The following is a 26,512-nucleotide window of genomic DNA, read 5'->3' on the forward strand; positions in this document are numbered from 1 at the left end:
TCCCTTTGTAGTCTGTAATAGTTTGCAAGTCCTTCCACATCCGACAAACGTCAGAGCCGGTGGAGTACGATTCGATCTTAGTCCTGTATTGATGCTTCGCCTGTTTGATGGTTCGTCAGAGGGCATAGCGGGATGTCTTATAAGCTTCCGGGTTACAGTCCCACTCCTTGAAATCGGCAGCTCTACCCTTTAGCTCAGTGCAGATGTTGCCAGTAATCCATGGCTTCTGGTTGGGGTATGTACGTACAGTCACTGTGGGGACGACATCATCGATGCACTTGTTGATGAAGCCAGTGACTGATGTGGTGTACTCCTCAATGCCATTTGAAGAATCCTGGAACGTATTTCAGTCTGTGCTAGCAAAACAGTCCTGTAGTTTAGCATCTGCTTCATCTGACCACTTTTTATTGACCGAGTCACTGTTGCTTCCTGCTTAAATTTTTGCTTATAAATTGGAATCAGGAGGATAGAATTATGGACAGATTTGCCAAATGGAGGGTGAAGGAGAGCTTTGTACGTGTCTCTGTGTGTGAAGTAAAGGTGGTCTAGAGTTTTTTTCCCTCTGGTTGCACATTTAACATGCTGGTAGAAATGAGGTAAAACTGATTTAAGTTTCCCTGCATTAAAGTCCCCGGCCACTAGGAGTGCCGCCTCTGGATGAGCATTTTCCTGTTTGTTTATGGCCGTATACAGCTCATTGAGTGCGGTCTTAGTGTCAGCATCAGTCTGTGTTGGTATGTAGACAGCTACGAAAAATACAGATGAAAACTCTCTAGGTAGATAGTGTGGTCTACAGCTTATCAAGAGATACTCTACCTCAGGTGTGCAAAACTCGAGACTTCCTTAGATATCGTGCACCAGCTGTTGTTTACAAATATACATAGACCGCCACCCCTTGTCTTACCAGAGGCTGCTGTTCTATCCTGCCGAAAGTGTATAACCCGCCAACTGTATGTTATTAATGTCGTTGTTCAGCCACGACTCTGTGAAACTTAAGATATTACCGTTTTTAATGTCCCGTTGGTAAGATATGCGTGCTTTTAGTTCGTCCCATTTATTTTCCAACGATTGTACGTTGGCTGACAGTACGGATGGCAAAGGCAGATTAGCCACTCGTCGCCTGATCCTCACAAGGCACCCCGATCTCCTTCTGCGAAATCTCCGTTTCTTTCTCCTGCGAATGACGGGGATGAGGGCCTGTTCGGGTGTCTGGAGTAAATTCCTCTCCTCCGACTCATTAAAGAAAAATTATTAGTCCAATTCAAGGTGAGTAATCGCTCTTCTGATGTCCAGAAGCTCTTTTCGGTCATAAGAGACGTGTTTACTAAAGTGTATTATTATTATTATTATTATGATAATATTAATCTTATTATTAATATTGTTTTTACATTAAATTGTTTTTAGTGACCTTAAGCCTACTATATTATTATTAACAGTAGCATTATAAATAATGTTTTGTTATTTGTATTACTCTTGTTACCGTAGTAGCCTAATCATTACTTTTAATGCTAGTAACAATATTGTCAATGCTATAATATCATTTGTGCTTTTTTACTTTTTTGATATTAGTTTAAAAAATCTAAGTCTGCTAACATTTGCCAATTTTAGGAATTTCGACCATTTGTGGAATTTTTTTACCGTCTTCATTGCGGGACTTTTATTGTGAAGGGAAATCGCTGAGGTCACATCCTTATTTTTGCTGCTTGGTCTTGCTTATTCTTGCTGGCTTCTCAGAGGTCATTTATTTATAAATTGTATTTATTTATTAAACAATAGTAACATACAAAACACAAAAGACAGAACATCCAGAGGGATTACATCAAGAAGAAATTACAGAGGAAAAATAAATAAAAACAAATATATAAAATATATACAAATAAATAAAAACAAAACATATCAAATCCAAAACAGACATGTTGCGAATACATTTCAGACATTTTGTTTTGCATACGTTTTAATGATTCTAAATTATTTTCCAAATCAGTTGAAAATTAAATTGGGCTTTTTCTTCATAAATGTTGATTTGTGTATGAAAAATGTTCCTAATAAAATAAAGAGATTAATGACATACTGACATTCAATTGTAGAATCAGTGTAGTAAAATAATGTCAAACTTAGATATTTCTATGGTTGTATGCATTTTCTTGCCAATCTATAACTTCACATCAGTCCAGAACACCTCACTATGCAAACAATTACAAAATAAGTGTTCAATAGATAGTTTTGATACTAAAATATAAATGCAACATGTAAAGTGCTGGTCCCATGTTTCATGAGCTGAAATAAAACATCCCAGAAATGTTACATACACACAAAAAGCTTATTTCTCTCAAATTTTGTGCACACATTTGTTTACATCCCTGTTAGTAAGCATTTCTTCTTTGCCAAGATAATCCATCCACCTGAAAGGTGTGGCATATTTTTTTATTTATTTTTATTTAACCTTTATTTAACTAGGCAAGTCAGTTAAGAACAAATTCTTATTTACAATGACGGCCTACCCCGACCAAACCCGGACGACTCTGGGCCAATTGTGCGCCGACCTATGGGACTCCCAATCACGGCTGGATGTGATGCAGCCTGGATCCGAACCAGGGACTGCAGTGACGCCTCTTGCACTGAGATGCAGTTCCTTAGACTGCTGTGCCACTCGGGAGAATATCAAGGAGCTGATCATTACACAGGTGCACCTTGTGCTGGAGACAATAAAAGGCCACTCTAAAATGTGCAGTTTTGTCACACAAGACAATACCACAGATGTCTTAAGTTTTTAGGGAGAGTGCAATTGGAATGCTGACTGCAGGAATGTCCACCAGAGCTGTTACCAGAGAATTGAATGTTAATTTCTCTACCATATGCCCCCTCCAACATAGTTTTAGAGAATTTGTCAGTATGTCCAACCTGCTTCAAAACTGCAGACCACTTGTAACCAATGTTCCCTCAAAACATTTTTGGCACTCAGCAAATTTCAGGTCTGCTGAGCGCAAACATTTACATAGTGAAAATTCTGTGCAACTTCCAGCGCGTGTTTACTGTGAACACTGAGGCTGTACCCACTTAAAGTTACAGTTTTAACAGTGGCCATGTAGGCTACTGTGGCTACTTGATCATAATGTAGTACTACCAGTGGTCTATCATAAAAAACAATGGAGAAAATGCATCCCATAACATTTTAACATGGAAATAGCTGTTCTATCATTCAGCCTGCAGTAGCAGCCAATGTGTGGAGTTCAATGTAGTCTAGTTCAAAGCAAATGGCACTGATCAATATATTGCAATGGTCTATTTGCATATAGGCCTACTGCAGCTCTGATTGTTTATGCCACACTGGCCTATGTAAAGTACACTTTGATGCGTTCTGCCTACAACAAAATATCTTGCATTGTTTGTTTTGTTTCGGTATGTTTCATTGAAAGTGGCTAACATTGCATTGATTCAATCACAACTGCCATAGTAAAGGGAAACATTGATAGTGTTAAGTGGGAAAACGCTAGAACAGTGGTCACCAACCTTTTCTGAGTTAAAATCACTTTGTGTCAAAATGCAAGCCAAGATCTACCATTCAAATTTTTTTTAAACTTTACTTAAAAAAACATAAGCCTATGCAACAATAACAAATTAAAAACAGTACTGTAGCAATGAGGTTTGTGCAGTAAGCTATAGGCCCAATACATTATCACCGCATATTAGCTTTGCTTGAATTTCCCTGCCAATGAATGCATTGTTGTTCAGACCATTTTTTTAAATTATATAAAAAAAATTGAGGTAGGCTATATGATCACACCGGTAATAGGTTCGTTGTTGTATTACTTGTGAAGCACAGTTGAGTGAGCACACATTTAAATAATATTCTTTTTCTGGCCTGATTTTATTAATTTATTTTTTATTTCACCTTTATTTAACCAGGTAGACCAGTTGAGAACAAGTTCTCATTTACAACTGCGACCTGGCCAAGATAAAGCAAAGCAGTGCGACACAAACAACAACACGGAGTTACACATGGAATAAACAAACATACAGTCAATAACACAATAGAAAAGTCTATATACAGTGTGTTCAAATGAAGTAAGATTAGGGAGGTAAGGCAATAAATAGGCCATAGTGGCGAAATAATTACAATTTAGCAATTAAACACTGGAGTGATAGATGTGCAGAAGATGAATGTGCAAGTAGAGATACTGGGGTGCAAAGGAGCAAAAAATAATAATAATATGGGGATGAAGTAGTTGGGTGGGATATTTACAGATGGGCTATGTACAGGTGCAATGATCTGTAAGCTGCTCTGACAGCTGATGCTTAAAGTTAGTGAGGGAGACGTAAGTCTCCAGCTTCAGTGACTTTTGCAGTTCGTTCCGGTCATTGGCAGCAGAGAACTGGAAGGAAAGGCAGCCAAAGGAGGAATTGGCTTTGGGGATGACCAGTGAAATAGACTCACTGGAGCGCGTGCTACGGGTGGGTGCTGTTGTGGTGACCAGTGAGCTGAGATAAGGTGAGGCTTTACCTAGCAAACACTTATAGATGACCTGGAGCCTGTGGGTTTGGCAACGAATATGAAGCGAGGGCCAGCCAACGAGAGCATACAGGTCGCAGTGGTAGGTAGTATTTGAGGCTTTGGTGACAAGACGGATGGCACTGTGATAGACTGCATCCAATTTGCTGAGTAGAGTGTTGGAGGCTATTTTGTAAATGACATTGCCGAAGTCAATGATCGGTAGAATAGTCAGTTTTACGAGGGTAAGTTTGGCAGCATGAATGAAGGATGATGTGTTGTGAAATAGGAAGCCGATTCTAGATTACATTTTGGATTGGAGATGCTTAATTTGAGTCTAGAAGGAGAGTTTACAGTCTAACCAGACACCTAGGTATTTGTAGTTGTCCGCATATTCTAAGTCAGAACCGTCCAGAGTAGTGATGCTAGACAGGCGGGCAGGTGCGGGCAGCGATCGGTTGAAGAGCATGTATTTAGTTTTACTTGCATTTAAGAGCAGTTGGAGGCCACGGAAGGGGTGTTCTGTGGCATTGAACCTTGCGTGGAGGTTAGTTAACACAGTGTCCAAAGAAGGGCCAGAAGTATACAAAATGGTGTCGTCTGCGTAGAGGTGGATCAGAGAATCACCAGCAGCAAGAGCGACATCATTGATGTATACAGAAAAAAAGAGTCGGCCCGAGAATTGAACCCTGTGGCACCCCCATAGAGACTGCCAGAGGTCCTGACAACAGGCCCTGCAATTTGACACACTGAACTCTGTCTGAGAAGTAGTTGGTGAACCAGGCGAGGCAGTTATTTGAGAAACCAAGGCTGTTGAGTGCGGTGATTGACAGAGTTGAAAGCCTTGGCCAGGTCGATGAATACGGCTGCACAGTATTGTCTTTTATCGATGGCGGTTATGATGTCGTTTAGTACCTTGAGCATGGCTGAGGTGCAGCCATGACCAGCTCGGAAACCAGATTGCATCGCGCAGAAGGTACGGTGGGATTCGAAATGGTCGGTGATCTGTTTGTTAACTTGGTTTTCGAAGACCTTAGAAAGGCAGGGTAGGAAAGATATAGGTCTGTAACAGTTTGGGTCTAGGGTTTCTCCCCCTTTGAAGAGGGGGATGACCGCAGCAGCTTTCCAATCTTTGGGGATCTCAGATGATATGAAAAAGAGGTTGAACAGGCTAGTAATAGGGGTTGCAACAATTTCGGTGGATAATTTTTAGAAAGAGGGTCCAGATTGTCTAGCCCAGCTGATTCGTAGTGGTCCAGATTTTGCAGCTCTTTCAGAACATCAGCTATCTGGATTTGGGTGAAGGAGAAATGGGGGAGGCTTGGGCAAGTTGCTATGGGGGGTGCAGAGCTGTTGGCCAGGGTAGGGGTAGCCAGGTGGAAAGCATGGCTAGCCGTAGAAAATTGCATATTGAAATTCTCAATTATCGTGGATTTATCGGTGGTGACAGTGTTTCCTAGCCTCAGTGCAGTGGGCAGCTGGGAGGAGGTGCTCTTATTCTCCATGGACTTTACAGTGTCCCAGAACTTTTTGGAGTTTGTGCTACAGGATGCAAACTTCTGTTTGAAAAAGCTAGCCTTTGCTTTCCTAACTGCCTGTGTATATTGGTTCCTAACTTCCCTGAAACGTTGCATATCGCGGGGGCTATTCGATGCTAATGGAGAACACCACAGGATGTTTTTGTGCTGGTCAAGAGCAGTCAGGTCTGGAGTGAACCAAGGGCTATATCTGTTCCTGGTTCTACATTTTTTTGAATGGGGCATGCTTATTTAAGATGGTGAGGAAAGCACTTTTAAAGAATAACCAGGCATCCTCTACTGACGGAATGAGGTCAATATCCTTCCAGGATACCCGGGCCAGGTCGATTAGAAAGGCCTGCTCGCTGAAGTGTTTTAGGGAGCGTTTGACAGTGATGAGGGGTTGTCGTTTGACCGCGGACCCATTACGGACGCAGGTAATGAGGCAGTGATCGCTGAGATCCTTGTTGAAGACAGCAGAAGTGCATTTAGAGGGCAGGTTGGTCAGGATGATATCTATGAGGGTGCCGGTGTTTACGGATTTGGGGTTGTACCTGGTAGGTTCCATGATAATTTGGGTGAGATTGAGGGCATCTAGCTTAGATTGTAGGATGGCCGGGGTGTTATGCATATCCCAATTTAGGTCACCTAACAGCACAAACTCTTTAGATAAATGGGGGGGCAATTAATTAACATATGGTGTCCAAGGCACAGCTGGGGGCTGAGGGCGGTCTGTAACAAGTGGCAACAATGAGAGACTTATTTCTGGAAAGGTGGATTTTTAAAAGTAGAAGCTCGACCTGTTTGGGTACAGACCTGGATAGCATGACAGAACTCTGCAGGCTGTCTCTGCAGTAGATTGCAACTCCACCCCCTTTGGCAGTTCTATCTTGCCGGAAAATGTTGTAGTTGGGGATGGAAATTTCCGAATTTTTGGTGGCCTTCCTAAGCCAGGATTCAGACACGGCTAGGACATCAGGGTTGGTGGAGTGTCCTAAAGCAGTGAAAAAAAGAAACTTAGGGAGGAGGCTTCTGATGTTAACATGCATGAAACCAAGGCTTTTACGGTTACAGAAGTCAACAAATGATAGCGCCTGGGCAATAGGAGTGGAACTGGCGGCTACAGGGGTTAACCTCTATATCACCAGAGGAATAGAGAAGGAGTAGGATAAGGGTATGGCTAAAGGCTATAAGAACTGGTAGTCTAATGTGTTGGGAACAGAGAATAAAAGGAGCAGATTTCTGGGCGTGATAGAATAGATTCAATGCATAATGTACAGACAAGGGTATGGTAGGATGTGAGTACAGTGGAGGTAAACCTATGTGTTGCGTGACGATGAGAGAGGTTTCGTCTCTGGAGGCATCAATTAACCTAGGTGAGGTCTCCGCATGTGTGTGGGGTGGGACAAAAGAGCTATCTAAGGCATTTTGAGCGGGACTGAGGGATCTACAGTGAAATAAAACATTAAAAACTAGCCAAGATAGCAGTAGACAAGGCATTTTGACATTAGAGAGAGGCATAAAGCAATCACAGGTGTTGATCAGGAGAGCTAAGACAACAACGGGTAAATGGCGATGAATGGGCAGAGCGGGTCAGTAAGGTACATACAGGACCTGAGTTCGAGGCTGGGGCCGACAGGTAAACAAAATGAGGTACCGTGTTATTGAAACAGTCCAGGGGGCATCAGCTGTGTAGCCGAGTGATCATAGGGTCAAAAGAGCAGCAATAGGTGAGTCAGGGTGCTGTTCGGTAGTCACTACCACGCTGGGCGAGCAGGGAACACAGCATTCAGAAAAGCTAGCGGGCCGGGGCTAGTAGATGGTTCTGCGGCGATATCGTAACAGAATAGCCTGTTGAGACCACATCGGGCGATCACGTCGGCAGTCCAGTCGTGATGGATCGGCGGGGCTCCGTGTCGACAATAAAGGGTCCAGGCCAATTGGCAAAGGAGGTATTGTAGCCATAGAATTAGCATGGGCCTAGCTCGAGGCTAGATCAAGGCTAGCTGGTGCTAGCTTCGGGACAGAGGTGTTAGCTAACAGTATCCACTGTTTGCAGCTAGCTAGCTGCGATGACCCGGAGTAATGATCCGGTGTAATGATCCAGAGCGGCAGAAATCCGGTGATATGGTAGAGAGAAGGAGTCCGATATGCTCTGAGTTGCTCCGATATGCTGATGGTCAGTCTCAGCAAGGGAGAGAGCAGCAGACTGAGGGTCCGCCTCTCAACATCACTCAGCTCTCCCTTCCCTCCACTGACACTGACCAAAATGGTACACAGTCTTCCAGCTGATGGCGAAACTCGAGTCACACCACATTATTTCTGCCTAATGCACAAAATCATGTTGATACTCCTATGAACAGTGAAAGTGAAATATTGCTCGATATTAAGTAAAACCCACCACTAATAATAACAACAACGCAAGCCTATAGATACACTTTCATTCTCATTCATTACTACTGCAATGCTTGTTGTAGCGCTGTGTAAATAGGAAGAACGCGCGTTTTCTGGCTTGTAAAAGTGGTCAATACAAAGTGTTGACAGTGCTGAGTAAGAACTTAAAAACAGCATATCTTTGCTGTATTCGTTGACAGTCTCTCTCTAGTCATGGTTTTAAACGTTTTGAAATCTCACAGTATCAACTTTGCTGTAGTTTTCTTTTATGTCTGCTACGTTACTGCAGACACGGTCATCTGAGCCATACAATTGGCCAGTGGTAGACCTATAGTGCACTTGATTTGCTCTCTGGGCCAGCCGGGAAGGTAGAGTTTTTACCTTCAGACACATGAAATGGTTAAAAATGGCAACAATTTGCCTAAAAGGCGCACAGGGCAGCTAAATCGGGTGCCCCTACCGCCAACAGCCTGTGACGAATAAAAAACAATAGGAATACAAAGGCTTTATCAGCCGAAGCTAAGTAACATTAACATGATGCCTTCTAATTGCAGTCGTTGTACTCATAATATACAGGAGAACGATCGCCTTACGGCAAGGATAGCTGTGCTGCAAGCCCAGCTTCAGACGCAATCGTTAGGCAAGGGTCATTTCAGTGTAGGAAAGGATGAAACAGCGTCTGTGCCACCAGCAAGTACAGATAGTAACGTTAGTATAAACCCCCTCGCACGGTCCCCGCAGCCGGACATCTTTCTCATGGCTTCTGGAGGGAAACGCTGTAGGAATGCTCAACCGGTGTCGCTTATTCAGCCGACAGAAACTTTCAACCGGTTCTCCCCATTAAGCGAGTCGGAGTCGGAGGCCGAGACTTCTCTGGTCTCTGCTCCTCCCGTTGTGGGGTCTGAGACGCCGACGGCTCCCACCATTAGCTCTGACAAATTGAAAACCCTAGTCATTGGCGACTCCATTACCCGCAGTATTAGACTTAAAACTAATCATCCAGCGATCATACACTGTTTACCAGGGGGCAGGGCTACCGACGTTAAGGCTAATCTAAAGACGGTGCTGGCTAAAGCTAAAACTGGCGAGTGTAGAGAGTATAGAGATATTGTTATCCACGTCGGCACCAACGATGTTAGGATGAAACAGTCAGAGGTCACCAAGCGCAATATAGCTTCAGCGTGTAAATCAGCTAGAAAGATGTGTCGGCATCGAGTAATTGTCTCTGGCCCCCTCCCAGTTAGGGGGAATGATGAGCTCTACAGCAGAGTCTCACAACTCAATCGCTGGATGAAAACTGTTTTCTGCCCCTCCCAAAAGATAGAATTTGTAGATAACTGGCCCTCTTTCTGGGATTCACCCACAAACAGGACCAAGCCTGGCCTGCTGAGGAGTGACGGACTCCATCCTAGCTGGAGGGGTGCTCTCATCTTATCTACGAACATAGACAGGGCTCTAACTCCTCTAGCTCCACAATGAAATAGGGTGCAGGCCAGGCAACAGGCTGTTAGCCAGCCTGCCAGCTTAGTGGAGTCTGCCACGAGCACAGTTAGCGTAGTCAGCTCAGCTTTCCCCATTGAGACCGTGTCTGTGCCTCGATCTTGGTTGGGCAAAATTAAAAATGGCGGTGTTCGCTTCAGTAATCTTACTAGTATAAAGACCTCCTCCATTCCTGCCATTATTGAAAGAGATTGTGATCCTTCACATCTCAAAATTGGGTTACTTAATGTTAGATCCCTCACTTCCAAGGCAGTTATAGTCAATGAACTAATCACTGATCATAATCTTGATGTGATTGGCCTGACTGAAACATGGCTTAAGCCTGATGAATTTACTGTGTTAAATGAGGCCTCACCCCCTGGTTACACTAGTGACCAAACCCCCCGTGCATCCGGCAAAGGCGGAGGTGTTGCTAACATTTACGATAGCAAATTTCAATTTACAAAAAAAAAAACAATGACGTTTTCGTCTTTTGAGCTTCTAGTCATGAAATCTATGCAGCCTACTCAATCACTTTTTATAGCTACTGTTTACAGGCCTCCTGGGCCATATGCAGTGTTCCTTACTGAGTTCCCTGAATTCCTATCGGATCTTGTAGTCATAGCAGATAATATTCTAATTTTTGGTGACTTTAACATTCACATGGAAAAGTCCACAGACCCACTCCAAAAGGCTTTCGGAGCCATCATCGACTCAGTGGGTTTTGTCCAACATGTCTCTGGACCTACTCACTGCCACAGTCATACTCTGGACCTAGTTTTGTCCCATGGAATAAATGTTGTGGATCTTAATGTTTTTCCTCATAATCCTGGATTATCGGACCACCATTTTATTGCGTTTACAATTGCGACAAATAATCTGCTCAGACCCCAACCAAGGAAGATTAAAAGTCGTGCTATAAATTCTCAGACAACCCAAAGATTCCTTGATGCCCTTCCAGACTCCCTCTGCCTACCCAAGGACGTCAGAGGACAAGAATCAGTTAACCACCTAACCGAGGAACTCAATTCAACCTTGCGCAATACCCTAGATGCAGTTGCACCCCTAAAAATTAAAAACATCTGTCATAAGAAACTAGCTCCCTGGTATACAGAAAATACACGAGCTCTGAAGCAAGCTTCCAGAAAATTGGAACGGAAATGGCGCCACACTAAACTGGAAGTCTTCCGACTAGCCTGGAAAGACAGTACCGTGCAGTATCGAAGAGCCCTCACTGCTGCACGATCATCCTATTTTTCCAACTTAATTGAGGAAAATAAGAACAATCCGAAATTTCTTTTTGACACTGTCGCAAAGCTAACTAAAAAGCAGCATTCGCAAATGGAGGATGGCTTTCACTTCAGCAGTAATAAATTTATGAACTTTTTTGAGGAAAAGATCATGATCATTAGAAAGCAAATTACGGACTCCTCTTTAAATCTGGGTATTCCTCCAGGGCTTCATTGTCCAGAGTCTGCACAACTCTGCCAGGACCTTGGCTCAAGGGAGATACTAAAGTGTTTTAGTACTATATCTCTTGACACAATGATGAAAATAATCATGGCCTCCAAACCCTCAAGCTGCATACTGGACCCTATTCCAACTAAACTACTGAAAGAGCTGCTTCCTGTGCTTGGCCCTCCTATGTTGAACATAATAAACGGCTCTCTATCGACCGGATGTGTACCAAGCTCACTAAAAGTGGCAGTAATAAAGCCTCTCTTGAAAAAGCCGAATCTTGACCCAGAAATTATAAAAAACTATCGGCCTATATCGAATCTTCCATTCCTCTCAAAAATTTTAGAAAAAGTTGTTGCGCAGCAACTCACTGCCTTCCTGAAGACAAACAATGTATACGAAACGCTTCAGTCTGGTTTTAGACCCCATCATAGCACTGAGACTGCACTTGTGAAGGTGGTAAATGACCTTTTAATGACGTCAGACCGAGGCTCTGCATCTGTCCTCATGCTCCTAGATCTTAGTGCCGCTTTTGATACCATCGATCACCACATTCTTTTGGAGAGATTGGAAACCCAAATTGGTCTACATGGACAAGTTCTGGCCTGGTTTAGATCTTATCTGTCGGAAAGATATCAGTTTGTCTCTGTGAATGGTTCGTCCTCTGACAAATCAATTGTAAATTTCGGTGTTCCTCAAGGTTCCGTTCTAGGACCACTATTGTTTTCACTATATATTTTACCTCTTGGGGATGTCATTCGAAAACATAATGTTAAATTTCACTGCTATGCGGACGACACACAGCTGTACATTTCAATGAAACATGGTGAAGCCCCAAAATTGCTCTCGCTAGAAGCCTGTGTTTCAGACATAAGGAAGTGGATGGCTGCAAATTTTCTACTTTTAAACTCGGACAAAACAGAGATGCTTGTCCTAGGTCCCAAGAAACAAAGAGATCTTCTGTTGAATCTGACAATTAATCTGGATGGTTGTACAGTCGTCTCAAATAAAACTGTGAAGGACCTCGGCGTTACTCTGGACCCTGATCTCTCTTTTGAAGAACATATCAAGACTGCTTCAAGGACAGCTTTTTTCCATCTACGTAACATTGCAAAAATCAGAAACTTTCTGTCCAAAAATGACGCAGAAAAATTAATCCATGCTTTTGTTACTTCTAGGCTCGACTACTGCAATGCTCTACTTTCCGGCTACCCGGATAAAGCACTAAACAAACTTCAGTTAGTGCTAAATACGGCTGCTAGAATCCTGACTAGAACCAAAAAATTTGATCATATTACTCCAGTGCTAGCTTCCCTACACTGGCTTCCTGTTAAGGCAAGGGCTGATTTCAAGGTTTTACTGCTAACCTACAAAGCATTACATGGGCTTGCTCCTACCTATCTTTCCGATTTGGTCCTGCCGTACATACCTACACGTACGCTACGGTCACAAGACGCAGGCCTCCTAATTGTCCCTAGAATTTCTAAGCAAACGGCTGGAGGTAGGGCTTTCTCCTATAGAGCTCCATTTTTATGGAATGGTCTGCCTACCCATGTGAGAGACGCAGACTCAGTCTCAACCTTTAAGTCTTTACTGAAGACTTATCTCTTCAGTAGGTCCTATGATTAAGTATAGTCTGGCCCAGGAGTGTGAAGGTGAACGGAAAGGCTGGAGCAACGAACCGCCCTTGCTGTCTCTGCCTTGTCGGTTCCCCTCTTCCCACTGGGATTCTCTGCCTCTAACCCTTTTACAGGGGCTGAGTCACTGACTTACTGGTGTTCTTCCATGCCGTCCATGGGAGGGGTGCGTCACTTGAGTAGGTTGAACCACTGACGTGGTCTTCCTGTCTGGGTTGGCGCCCCCCCCTTGGGTTGTGCCGTGGCGGACATCTTTGTGGGCTATACTCGGCCTTGTCTTCGGACGGTAAGTTGGTGGTTGTAGATATCCCTCTAGTGGTGTGGGGGCTGTGCTTTGGCAAAGTGGGTGGGGTTATATCCTGCCTGTTTGGCCCTGTCCGGGGGTATCATCGGATGGGGCCACAGTGTCTTCTGATCCCTCCTGTCTCAGCCTCCAGTATTTATGCTGCAGTAGTTTATGTGTCGGGGGGCTAGGGTCAGTCTGTTACATCTGGAGTATTCTCTTGTCTTATCCGGTGTCCTGTGTGAATGTAAATATGCTCTCTCTAATTCTCTCTTTCTTTCTTTCTTTCTCTCGGAGGACCTGAGCCCTAGGACTACCTGGCATGATGACTCCTTGCTGTCCCCAGTCCACCTGGCCATGCTGCTGCTCCAGTTTCAACTGTTCTGCCTGCGGCTACGGAACCCTGACCTGTTCACCGGACGTGCTTGTTGCACCCTCGACAATTACTATGATTATTATTATTTGACCATGCTGGTCATTTACGAACATTTTAACATCTTGACCATGTTCTGTTATAATATCCACCCGGCACAGCCAGAAGAGGACTGGCCACCCCTCATAGCCTGGTTCCTCTCTAGGTTTCTTCCTAGGTTTTTGGCCTTTCTCAGGAGTTTTTCCTAGGGAGTTTTTCCCAGCCACCGTGCTTCTTTCACATGCATTGCTTGCTGTTTGGGGTTTTAGGCTGGGTTTCTGTACAGCACTTTGAGATTTCAGCTGATGTACGAAGGGCTATATAAATAAATTTGATTTGATTTGATTTGATTTATCGTTGAGGTTTTTACAGAAATGTTTGGCGATTGACTAGGAATGCCTTGGGAGATCAACCGGTTGATGACCACTGCTCTAGAAAGTTGAGTGAAGTTCAATCTCGTGCTTCTCGCTGTGGCAGTTCCGGGGAGCTGTGTGGCAGTCTTGGGCTACTGTGCTTGCAGCTTAGAGGAAACACTGCTTGTAACCACGGCAGCCCAGGACCTCCACATTTGGCTTCTTCATCTTCTAAGGACTATTTCTGTCTATAATAAAGCCCTTTTGTAGGGGAAAACGAATTCTGATTGGCTGGGCCTGGCTCCCCAGTGGGTGGGCCTATGCCCTCCTAGGCACACTCATGGCTGCGCCCCTGCCCAGTCATGTGAAATCCATAGATTAGAGCCTAATTTATTTATTTCAATTGACTGATTTCCTTATATGAACTGTAACAATGTAAAATCTTTGAAATTGTTGCGTTTGTATTTTTGTTCAATATAGTAAACAAAAACTGGCTTCTGAGAGGTCTTGCTTGCGCAGTTTGCGACTTAATATAAACCTAAACACGATTAATCCAATCACGTCCGTCTCACGCAGCCAAGTAATTGCAATCTTTTGGAGTAACTTTTATTACTATGACAAAACACAACATTATCAAAGAGCATTGAAAGAATGTGCCAATATTTTGCTTTCCCAACAAAAATATAAACGTTCCCGAGAACGGGACACCAACCAAAATGGCGTCCTTACATGTCAAAGAACCTCCTCATGATTGGCCGATTATAATTTGTTGATCACGTTGATTGGTTGTTGTAACCATCTCTTATTTTGACAGCTTACTTTCGTGGATCTCATTCTCTTGTGCAGCGCTGAAAGTTGAATGAACAAATAAAGAACGCAGCTAGCCTAAATGTGAGTATGTTTGTAGCTACTTCGACTAATTATTTTATCAAAGTAGTTTTCAATGTATGTCAGAGAAAATGCTAAAATATATGTACGCTGAACGTAAACGATATGAGTTCATTAGCCACAACACTTTGGAAAGCTTACTAATTTGAGTTAGCCTAGCCCTTGAACATGACTCTCAGTTCCACAAGAGCCATTGGATGAAGGTGTCTTCTGTTCGCTCGGCCTGAACATATGGTACGGTTTAGGAAGGAATAAGGACCTTATCTTTCATATGAGCGATAAATATTTTCCTAAAAATAAAATGTTAAATTGGCGCTCACCTTTTTTATAGGGTTAGGCCAGGTTCGTGTTCCCACATGGCCATATTTCTATGTTACAGCGGCTCCGAACACCTATGTGTAGAAGGTCGCCAGAAACGTGTTGTCACTGAAAAATACTGTCAGCTGCAACTGATAAAGCTGGTTAAAACAGTGTGTATTTTGCTTTTGTGAAATTGTTTTGGTGTGATATTTATTTTACCTTTATTTAACTAGGCAAGTCATTTAAGAACAAATTCTTATTTTCAATGACGGCCTATGGGTTGTTAGCTCGGGGATTTGAACTTTCAACCCTTTGGTTACTAGTCCAACGCTCTAACCACTAGGCTACCATGCCGCCCCGAAAAGGGCTTTGTTTTTGGAACAGTATCGTAATTGAGAATCGATTCATGTTTAGATGGAGTGTTTTGCTTAGAGTCTGCAAATACATTTACATTTTAGTCATTTAGCAGACGCTCTTATAACAAGGCTCCTTAAGGAGTAGGGATGCCAAACTTCCAGGCTGCTGCACAGACACTGTAGGCTTTAGTCTAGAGCAGGGTTTCCCAAACTCGGTCCTGGGGCACACCCTGGGTGCACGTTTTGGTTTTTGCACTAGCACTACACAGCTGATTCCAGGATCAAATTTGGTAAACACTGGTCTAGAGCGCTGAGCTAAATTGTTTGAGAGCTTTTTAAAACTCTTAATTGGTTAAATGAGTGAGAAATGTTATTGTTGCAATAGTTTGAGTGGGCAACATACTATCACCTTAAATTGACATGTAGAATTATTTTTGCCATATTATATTCTTCTATATTGCTCTAATTTCCATAATGTGGACAGTTTGTTACTACTTTACAAGCTTGCATTTTTCACCCTGTAAAATTTGAGTGGAATTACACATCCTTTATACCTCAGGTTGGTGATATTAGTATAAAAGTGTATAGCCATCACGATGACATGAGATCGATTGCTTAAAACGGATACATATCTTTAGTTTTGTACTGTTGATTTGTTACGCACTGGGATGCGCAGGACTTTGAACGCGGAGTTAAGGAAATGGCACGGAAAATCTGGGGCTTGTTTCTATAAAAGTCGCTTGCCGCACACCAATACATGCATTCAACTGTCAAGCTATCACTTAAATAGCAGCCAACCGTTGTCACTTTTATCCTATGCTGCGTCGTTATTTATTTTATTTAACTAACAGAAAAACTGGTCTGTTCCTTTTCTGTGGTGGCAGCCTCCGAAATCAATATCTGACATTCCAAAATATAGATAAGCCTTCTACAATTTCTCATCTAACCAACCGTGTATAGGTTGTTCCAAGTTTCCGTGTGGCCTTTGAATAGTGTTAGTGTAAACAGTGCTACATCCAAAGCGTTTGATTTCAGCGTGATATCGACGTGATTAACCAAAAAAAGTGTTGCATTACACTTACCGCGTTAGCGACCGATTTGATCCAAAATGCAGCGCATCAACGTGATATGAGTAATAGACAAGTGTTGCGTTTCTGTTTTGGTGACCCTCAAAATGTATCACTCCAAAATGTAGCTGACTGTCTTCTGCAGGTTGTTCTCTAACCAGTAATGTAAAAAAATATCTCCAGTTTCCATGGGTTTTTCACTCCACAAAGGAAGTACTGCATGCTCTAGTTTTATCTGGTCTTGATTATTGTCCAATCACATTGTCAAGTGCTGCAAAGAAGGACCTAGTTAAGCTGCAGCTGTCCCAGAACAGAGCAGCACGTTTTGCTCTTCACTGTAATCAGAGGGCTAATATTAATCATGTGCATGCCAATCTCTCTTGGCTAAGAGTTGAGGAAAGACTGACTGGGTTCTTCTTGTTTGATGAGAAACATTGTGTTGGAAATTCCAAGTTGTTTGCATAGTCAACTTACACACAACACTAACACATACTTACTCCACCAGACATGCCACCAGGGGTCTTTTCACAGTCCCCAGGCCCAGTACAAATTCAAGGTAACGTACAGTTGGTTGCATGGAACTCTCTTCCATGTCATATAGTGCAAGTGAACAGCAAACCTGTTTTATAAAAATAAAAAAAACAACACCAATAAAGCAACACCTCACGTCACAACGCCTCTCCCCTGTTTGACCTACTTTTTGTGTGTATGTACTGACATGTATGTGTAACTGATCAATGCAAACACACACTACATGTTCATGTTTTTTAATGTGAAGTCCTTTTGGTTATGTGTAAGACTAGTTGTCGGCTAACGGGGATCCTAATAAAGAATAATGTTTTTTTTTTTTAGGTGTTAGTTTCATCAGCGTGTACAACCTGAATTTTTTTTTTTTTTTTTTTTTTCCCCTAATCGATAAGTGGTTTATTGCCACAGGGTTTTTTGGTGCATGTGCAGTTTATAAATACTACAAGTAATATGATTACTATTGTTGCACATGTATGTGCAGATAGTACATTTTATGTTTAGGTCTTCAATATATCACAAACTGTTGGTTATTGATTTGGACACTGGGCTATTTATCAAAATGTCTTGTCAACAGGAAGCAGCGACAGCATCCTTTTCAACTTACGTTTTAGGAATATAAATTGAACTTTAAACATGATTTTCCAATGGTATTTTACTTAATCAGATAACTTTTGAATGAGTCCAAAAATGTGTTGATTTATTTAGATGAAATACCAGAAATCACCAAAACTGGTTTGGTCTACCTATTAAGAGTACATCTTGGGATAGTTAGGCTAGCTATCTACACAGCTAACATGAACATAATTCAATGCACAACAATACTTATTTCATAATATAAGAGTTCAGGTGGGCCTTCGCACTTCAGCAAACAAAGGAAAGGAGTGGTGCTCCACAACAATGACAAAAATCATGAGAATAGCTTACCAAGGAAAAACTTCCAAAAGGACTAATTTGAGGTAAGCACTTGACAAAACAAAGGCAGAGTGGTTTATTTTTGCTCACTAATCCAATGTACAGGATGCGAACAGGCTGATGTCTTCCTAACTCAATTTGTTGTGAGGATGGGGCATTGTCTGGATCTCTCTCACTCATTTTCACCACCGATATGTATAATGTGTTTACAGGATGGCATTAGCAATGGCTGAGGGTACATTTATTGTGAGCTCTGAGAGTGATTCCAGTGGCGAACACACAGGCAGTGAGGAAGGAGAGGGAGCTCCACTGGCGATAGATGGCTTGTCTGCTGCCCAGCGCGAGGTCCTGGAGCGCTGTCTACACACACTCACCCACGCCAAAAACGACAGCCACACACTCGCTGCACTCGTCCTGGTAAGTGTCACCAGTCTACCTTATCTCTGACCCGTAGTAATTGTAATTAATCTGGTATGGTGGGTTAAAAAAATATATATTCTTCATCCTTCACTTTCTGTTCTGTAGATTACACGATTGTGTCCAGCAGGCCAGCTTGACAGTGCGACGCTGCGGCGCATCTTCGAGGCGGTGGGGCTAAGTCTTCCAGCTCGCCTGCTGGTGACTGCGGTCCGGGGGAGTGACGCCTCCGGCTTGCCCCCAGAGGAGCTTCTGTCTCTGGGCACAGCTCTGCTGGCTGCCCTCAGCACAGACCCAGACATGGCCGCCCACCCACAGCTCCTTACCACCATCCCTCTACTGCTAGGGCTGCTGGCCGATGGGCCCAAATGGAGCCCGCAGAAACAAGCCAAGCACCAGGCTAGACAAGGGATGGAACCAGACCAGCCAAGCCAGGCTGAAGATGAACAGTCATCACAGAGCACGAACACTACCAAAGAGCCTGTCCAGGACACTGCGGGATTCAAAGCACCATCTCAGGATGCAACGAGCCCTACAGGCTCTGAGGAAGGTACTGCAGAAAATGGAGCTCCAACTTCCCATTCAACAGTCAAACTGGATGAGGCCTTGACTACAGACTGTTACCAGGTTCTGATTACAGTGTGTGCTTTACCCCGGGGCCCAGATCAGCTCCTGGCCAGGGGTGCTGTCCCAGCTCTTTGTCGGGCCTTGGAGCAGAAACAGACACTGAGCCATGAAAAAGGATTACCTCTTCTTGGTGCCCTGCTCTCAGGCAAAACTAAAGAGAAAGCCTGGAGTAAGCACCCAGCCGAACTCCTCTCTCTCCTGGCCAGAGTCTCCCAAGACTTCTGCCAAGCCACTGGCCTCACCCAGCTCGATATGTGTGCCCTGGTGCCGCAGTTCCTGCCCTCGCCAGGTGGAACACCAAAGGACACTGACCTAACGCCAACTATGGTCAGTCTGTGGGCGGCCCTGAGGCCCATGCTGCAGGCCAAGCTGACCCCAGGTCAATTAGGCCCTGTGTTAGTCCTCTCCGCCTGCCTGTTGGACCTGTGTGGCTGGGAGCCTGTGGGGCCACCTAAGTTCTGTTGCCTGCTGGTGAACCGGGCCTGTGTGGAGGTGAGGATGGGCCTGGAGGAGCCCCCCGATACAGAGCTGAGCCCCCAGCTGCAGCAGACACTCACTGCCTGCTACCGCATCATGGAAGCGGCCATGGAGCAGGCCTGCAGCAGCCAGGGAGTCGCCCAGCAGAGCGATGCCCAGCCACAGACTGCCATCACTGGGCTCAGTCTGCAGCAGAGCAGGCAGGTTCTCCGGGTTCTGGAGGAGGCCTTCTCGGCAGTCATCTATCACCTGCAGCAGGTAAGAGAACGAGGCAAAGAAGATGCATTCATACTCATTATACACACCAGCCAGAGTGTCTGTAAGAAAGTGTAGGTGGAGTTAAATTCAAATCATGTTTCCCACAAGATAACTGTGTGTCGTGGACAGTACAAAGCACCGACACACAAAATTCACAATAGGGTAAACCCATTTGATTGCAAGTGCTTTTTGACAACATCCCTTTTGATTTAAGCATAACTTTCAATACATTTTTGCCCATGGAAGAAGTGGTCAGGAAGTGACTTTTTTTGGACCTGAATGCCAAAACCTTCAGAAGATAGAGGTGCTCGAAGTTGAGCCATTTTGCATACCCACCCTACCATTACACGTCTTCATCACTGGAAAAGCTAAACGGTTGAGTTTGATATCATTTAAAAGCTCACAAAAAGGGTTGTCAAACTATTCTAAAATATCTAGAAAAATGTTGTTTAATAAATGTATGTATATATTATATATTTTTATTTTATTACCCTTTTTTTAATGGTAATTATCAAAATATGTGTGAACTCTTTTTTTTTATTTTTATATATATATATATATATATGCAAATATGCATACATACACACGTTGTAGCTTAGACGCTGCTTTACAGAATTGGAGGATTTGTGTCTCAACTGATGGCGGGCACAAAACAAGAACCTCAGATAATGTAAAATAGGGTCTATGCGAATATATATTTTGTGATGATTGACATTTTTAAGTTTTTTTTTTTTACCTCTTACACTTTATGGATAGGGCTAAATTTAAATGTTTCTTAAAGAAGAAATGTAGAAAGCATATTCATACCCATGGTAGCAATTAAAAGGGAACAGTTTGGAGGTTATGAGAAAAGTATTAGACAAAAGGTGAGGACACAACAGTTCACCTGACACGTGAATCCAAATATTACACTGTTGACTTTTATGTGCATTTTACCGTTCTTTACCTAATATCTTTAACTAAATCTGGAAATGCATTCAGTAACATGATAAGAATATTCTAGGAAAATTTGGGATGGGTGCAACCTAACATGGAACCCAAACCAGCTGCGCGCGTGCGCCATCGTGCATACATTTATTTTGTCCCCCCCTTCAAACGCAATCACTACACACAGGTTAAAATATCAAAACAAACTCTGACCCAATTATATTAATTTGGGGACAGGTTGAAAAGCATTAAACATTTATGGCAATTTAGCTAGCTAGCTTACACTTGCTAGCTAATTTGTCCTGGGAAATAAACATTGAGTTGTTATTTTACCTGAAATGCACAAGGTCCTCTACGCCACCAATTAATCCACATTTAAAACGGTCAACCAAATCGTTTCTAGTCATCTCTCCTCCTTCCAGGCCTTTTCTTCTCTTGACTTTATATTGCGATTGGCAACTTTCATAAATTACATGCATTACCGCCCCTGACCTATTTCGTCTTTCACTCACCCATGTGGGTATAACCAATAAGGAGATGGCACGTGGGTACCTGCTTCTATAAACCAATGATGAGATGGTAGAGGCTGGACTTGCAGCACGATCTGCGTCAAAAATAGAACTGACTTCTATTTTAGCCCTTGGCAATGCAGACACTCGTTGGCGCGCACGAGCAGTGTGGGTGCAATAATTGAATAATATAGATTTCTACATTTATTTTGCAACGCACCCGTCGAGTCAGCCTGTAAGACATGACAAAGGTTTGGGTGAGGTCTAACTGGTGTTTCCAAGTGGCCACACACCTAAGTGTGCACAGTTCCTAAGTAATTTCAATATGTTTTATGACTCAGAGTCTTCAACTATAAGGTGTTTCTTTTTAGCTCTCCTAGCTGTGCCGTTGAGGAACTAGAGCAAGTACACTTGTAGTTGTTTTGTTTAGAACACAGCATTGCATTCCCCTGCCTTCATACAAGTACTGTTTACGCAATCCAAAAACAGTCCATAATAAATGTCATTCTGGGTCAGGTGGGCATAATTTGAAAGCTTGTTCTATTTCCAACATGAATAGCTAAATTGTATTTTATAATCTTATAGTATCAGGCTTTCACGAGGCAATTCAGCGAAGCAGATGGTAATTTTGGTGTGCAAAGAATGGAAAGATGAGTGCGTTCTGATGCGTGGTCCGCGGCAAATTTTCTTCACAATACAACAAACAGCCTCCTTCTGTTCAGGACAACCCAGGGTATAACGCCATGTCATCTTGTAACTGTACATCAAACTTAGTGATCATAAACGTTGACACTCTATATTACATGAGTTTTATGATATGGAAATGTGAAGTGCACATTTGGACTCACGGGCGATTGGCTTGCTTGTTTGAATCCTCAGCATCTCATTTTTCACAATACATCGAGTCCTCGTAATTTGCAGCATTTCCTTCACTCGGACAACAAAAGATGTGCAAAAGTTGCCAAATTAGTGGGAGGGATGTGGCCAACTTCTTGTTGCATGCGGTGGTCAAGTTCAGAACGACTGTCAGTCAAAACCCATACAGAGCTGTGGAGCGGAGACCCTGAGCTCTGATACTCATGTATAGCATTTAACTGTACAGCCACTACGTTCCAATTTAGGCGCTTATCAGTCTCAAAATCTTCAATTTTCAACCTGTTTACGGGTAGAAGTGCAAAGGGCTATATTTTCCAGTGATGAAGACATGGATGTCTCATGGTATGGTGGGGTATGCAAAATGGGTTCACTTTGAACACGTTTACGTTTTGACATTCGGGTCCAAAAAGTCACTTTCTGAGCCCTCCTACAATGGGAAATACAGTGGGGGGCAAAGTATTTGATCCCCTGCTGATTTTGTACGTTTGCCCACTTACAAAGAAATGATCAGTCTATAATTTTAATAGTAGGTTTATTTGAACAGTGAGAGACAGAATAACAACAAAAAAATCCAGAAAACCGTATGTCAAAATTTTTATACAATTATTTGCATTTTAATGAGGGAAATAAGTATTTGACCCCTTTGCAAAACATGACTTAGTACTTGGTGGCAAAACCCTTGTTGGCAAGGGGGTCAGACATTTCTTGTAGTTGGCCACCAGGTTTGCACACATCTCAGGAGGGATTTTGTCCCACTCCGCTTTGCAGATCTTCTCCAAGTCATTAAGGTTTCGAGGCTGACGTTTGGCAACTCGAACCTTCAGCTCCCTCCACAGATTTTCTATGGGATTATGGCCTAGAGACTGGCTAGGCCACTCCAGGACCTTAATGTGCTTCTTCTTGAGCCACTCCTTTGTTGCCTTGGCCGTGTGTTTTGGGTCATTGTCATGCTGGAATACCCATCCACGACCCATTTTCAATGCCCTGGCTGAGGGAAGGAGGTTCTCACCCAAGATTTGACGGTACATGGCCCCGTCCATCGTCCCTTTGATGCGGTGAAGTTGTCCTGTCCCCATAGCAGAAAAACACCCCCAAAGCATAATGTTTCCACCTCCATGTTTGATGGTGGGGATGGTGTTCTTGGGGTCATAGGCAGCATTCCTCCTCCTCCAAACACGGTGAGTTGAGTTGATGTCAAAGAGCTCCATTTTGGTCTCATCTGACCACAACACTTTCACCAGTTGTCCTCTGAGTCATTCAGATGTTCATTGGCAAACTTCAGATGGGCATGTATATGTATTCTTGAGCAGGGGGACCTTGCGGGCGCTGCAGGATTTCAGTCCTTCACGGCGTAGTGTGTTACCAATTGTTTTCTTGGTGACTATGGTCCCAGCTGCCTTGAGATCATTGACAAGATCCTCCCGTGTAGTTCTGGGCTGATTCCTCACCGTTCTCATGATCATTGCAACTCCACGAGGTGAGATCTTGCATGGAGCCCCAGGCCGAGGGAGATTGACAGTTATTTTGTGTTTCTTCCATTTGCGAATAATCGCACCAACTGTTGTCACCTTCTCACCAAGCTGCTTGGTGATGGTCTTGTAGCCCATTCCAGCCTTGTGTAGGTCTACAATCTTGTCCCTGACATCCTTGGAGAGCTCTTTGGTCTTGGCCATGGTGGAGAGTTTGGAATCTGATTGATTGATTGCTTCTGTGGACAGGTGTCTTTTATACAGGTAACAAGCTGCGGTTAGGAGCACTCCCTTTAAGAGTGTGCTCCTAATCTCAGCTCGTTACCTGTATAAAAGACACCTGGGAGCCAGAAATCTTTCTGATTGAGAGGGGGTCAAATACTTATTTCCCTCATTAAAATGCAAATCAATTTATAACATTTCTGACGTGTTTTTCTGGATATTTTTGTTGTTATTCTGTCTCTCACTGTTGAAATAAACCTACCATTAAAATGATAGACTGATCCTTTCTTTGTCAGTGGGCAAACGTACAAAATCAGCAGAGGATCAAATACTTTTCCTCCCACTGTATATTGAAGGCTTCGTTCAAATCATAAGGGGTGCTGTCAAAAAGTGATTGGATTCAGATGGATTTATCCAATATAGTAGTATTTAACTTATCACACTTTCAGCTTTGCTCAGAGTACTCCTGTAAGAGAAGGCTGACTCTGATTCTGAAACTAACGTTTAAGTATTTTTCTCCAGGTTGATCCGAGTCGTTACGGCGACCCCTTCATTTTCGCCACATTCCGTTCCCTCTGCGCCTGGCTCGCCGAAGAGACTTCCTGTCTCAAGGAAGAAGTGACTGCCCTCTTGCCCTTTCTGATGGGCTACGCCAGAAGCCATCTGCAGGGAGAGAGTCAGGACGAGGGTCTTTCCAATTGGATGTCGGAGATGTCTGTAGGCGACTGCTCACAGGGAGGGGCTTGGACAGGAAAAGATGCTGTAAGGTAGGTTGACTCTGATTCCAGTCCCAATTGAATTCTTTAAAAGATTGTTCCAGGTAACTGCATGCTGGGTTTAGTGCAGGTTCTGCTGACAGTCCCAAGCTGTGTGCATTTATCAGGAGTTGACCGCATTTTGAAAACAGGATCTTAAGCCACAGCCTCTCTCCTGCTCCCCCCCCCCCTCTCTAGGTATCTCCTCCCAGCTCTGTGCCACCTCTCTGCAGAGGACGCCCCAAGAAAGGTGTTACTCACCTTGGACACCCCAGCTCTCCTGGTGACCTTCCTAACCCAGGGATGGGGTGACCTGCGGGGGAAAGGAGGGGCAGCGTTAACCCGAGATCCCAGTATGGAGACAGCCTGCTCGGCCCTGCTCAACTTCACTGTCACAGAGCCGGAGCAAGTCAGGTACAAAATAAACACTACACACAGCTGCCCTTGCAGAGACCCAATACACACGTATGTGTTGTATAACAAATGTTTTGTAGAGACTGTAATGCACACACGTACGCTATAAAACACACACAGCATAGTTTCATTTACAGATACCGGTGACTAGTTAGGATGGATTTTTATACAGCAAAATGGGGTCGTTTTGTGTTGTAGATAATGAAAGAAATGAAAATGAATCTCCCCCTCAATGGTAAATAGTTCACCAACTGCAAGTTCACATTGGGGATGCATAATATTACAATATAACCTGTGACAAAATCTTTATTTATGCACAATCTTGTCTCTCAGAAAGGACCCATGTTTCAGAAGCCTTGAGTCACTGTTGAGTGAAGCACTTCCTGTTCTCCTGCACAAACCCCGCCTCTTGGTCCTGGCTGCCAATCTTTGTACTCTGGGGCTCATGATTGGCAGGCTTAAACCGGCTCCTAAAGGTGCGTTAACATGGCTTTTTTTTAGATGAGTGAACGGGCCGATTTCTGTCTTAATAGAATTGTTCATTTTTGCAATTGTATAAATGTATGCCTAATACATTCCCTCTAAATTCATTGAAGCCTGTCTTTGTATTTCTTCTACCATGTTCCAGCTCCGGTTGAAGCAGACCAGAGGCGGTTCTTCTCCGCAGCCCTGCGGTTCCTCCGTGGTGCCCTGGACTCCAGCTCAGGCCCAGGCCCAGTTAGGGTGAGCCCTGCCTGGGAGGAGTGGTGGGAGGAGGTTGGGGAGCTGTGGAGGCTTGGTCTGCAGGCCCTGGGAGGTTGTGTGAAGGCCCAGCCCTGGATCATCACCCTGGTCAGGGAGGAGGGTTGGCTCAACCACACCCTCGCCATGTTGGGCTCCTGTAGCACCTTGCCTGACCCCCACACCCAGGGGGCACTAGAGGAGGTCCTCTGCGCAGTGGCACTCCAGTGCCCATTCTGTCGACAGGAGATCAGTGTCCTCCTGAAGAGCAGTGCCAAGGGAGCCTTGGGTAGCATGGGCAGTCTGAGGAAATCCCTTACCACAAACTGAAGCACTTGTGTATTGATCATGAAGATGAGGGCCAGGAGTTTTTCCTGAGCAGACACGTAACATGATCAGGAAAAACTTCAGCCTCGAGACTAAGACAAAATGGCTGAATATATTGTGTTTAGTAACAGGCTATATTTGCTTTGTCATATGCTTCCTGATAAACATGTCAGTTGTTTGTAAGATGGTATGACTGTATATAAGCAGTCTGTTACATGTATGAAAGTGAAGAATAAAATAATTATTTTGTTAAAGATTTCATCTTAAGTGTTTTCATTTTGAAGCAGAATGTTCCTTCAACAGAAAAGAGCTGGTATCCACACTCAAAGCTGTCCTGCTTACTACTGTAATTCAAAACACTTACAGGACATATGCATAAAACCAATGTTCCTGTTTTCTGAAAGGAGTGATGCAGTTTATGAACATTTTAGACTAATATAA

The 26,512-nt window shown here is 43.6% G+C and overlaps 1 protein-coding gene across 2 annotated transcripts; it reads left to right on the forward strand.

Moving 5' to 3' along the window:
* Nucleotides 1-14,827: 14,827 nt before the first annotated feature.
* Nucleotides 14,828-26,327, forward strand: ncdn (neurochondrin). Of its 2 annotated transcripts, XM_029735661.1 has the most exons (8): nt 14,856-14,913; nt 17,139-17,189; nt 18,286-18,490; nt 18,599-19,852; nt 24,378-24,622; nt 24,809-25,024; nt 25,358-25,500; nt 25,653-26,327. In XM_029735661.1, the coding sequence occupies exons 3-8, from the start codon at nt 18,287-18,289 to the stop codon at nt 26,072-26,074; spliced, it is 2,484 nt and encodes an 827-aa protein (XP_029591521.1). In that variant the 5' UTR covers nt 14,856-14,913; nt 17,139-17,189; nt 18,286; the 3' UTR covers nt 26,075-26,327. The 2 variants fall into 2 exon arrangements, with proteins under 2 accessions (XP_029591520.1, XP_029591521.1); XM_029735660.1 differs by lacking the exon at nt 17,139-17,189 and having other exon boundaries at nt 14,828-14,913.
* The last annotated feature ends 185 nt before the right edge of the window (nt 26,328-26,512 follow it).

This window comes from Salmo trutta, chromosome 36, assembly GCF_901001165.1.
Source record: "Salmo trutta chromosome 36, fSalTru1.1, whole genome shotgun sequence".
Lineage (NCBI taxonomy): Eukaryota > Metazoa > Chordata > Actinopteri > Salmoniformes > Salmonidae > Salmo > Salmo trutta.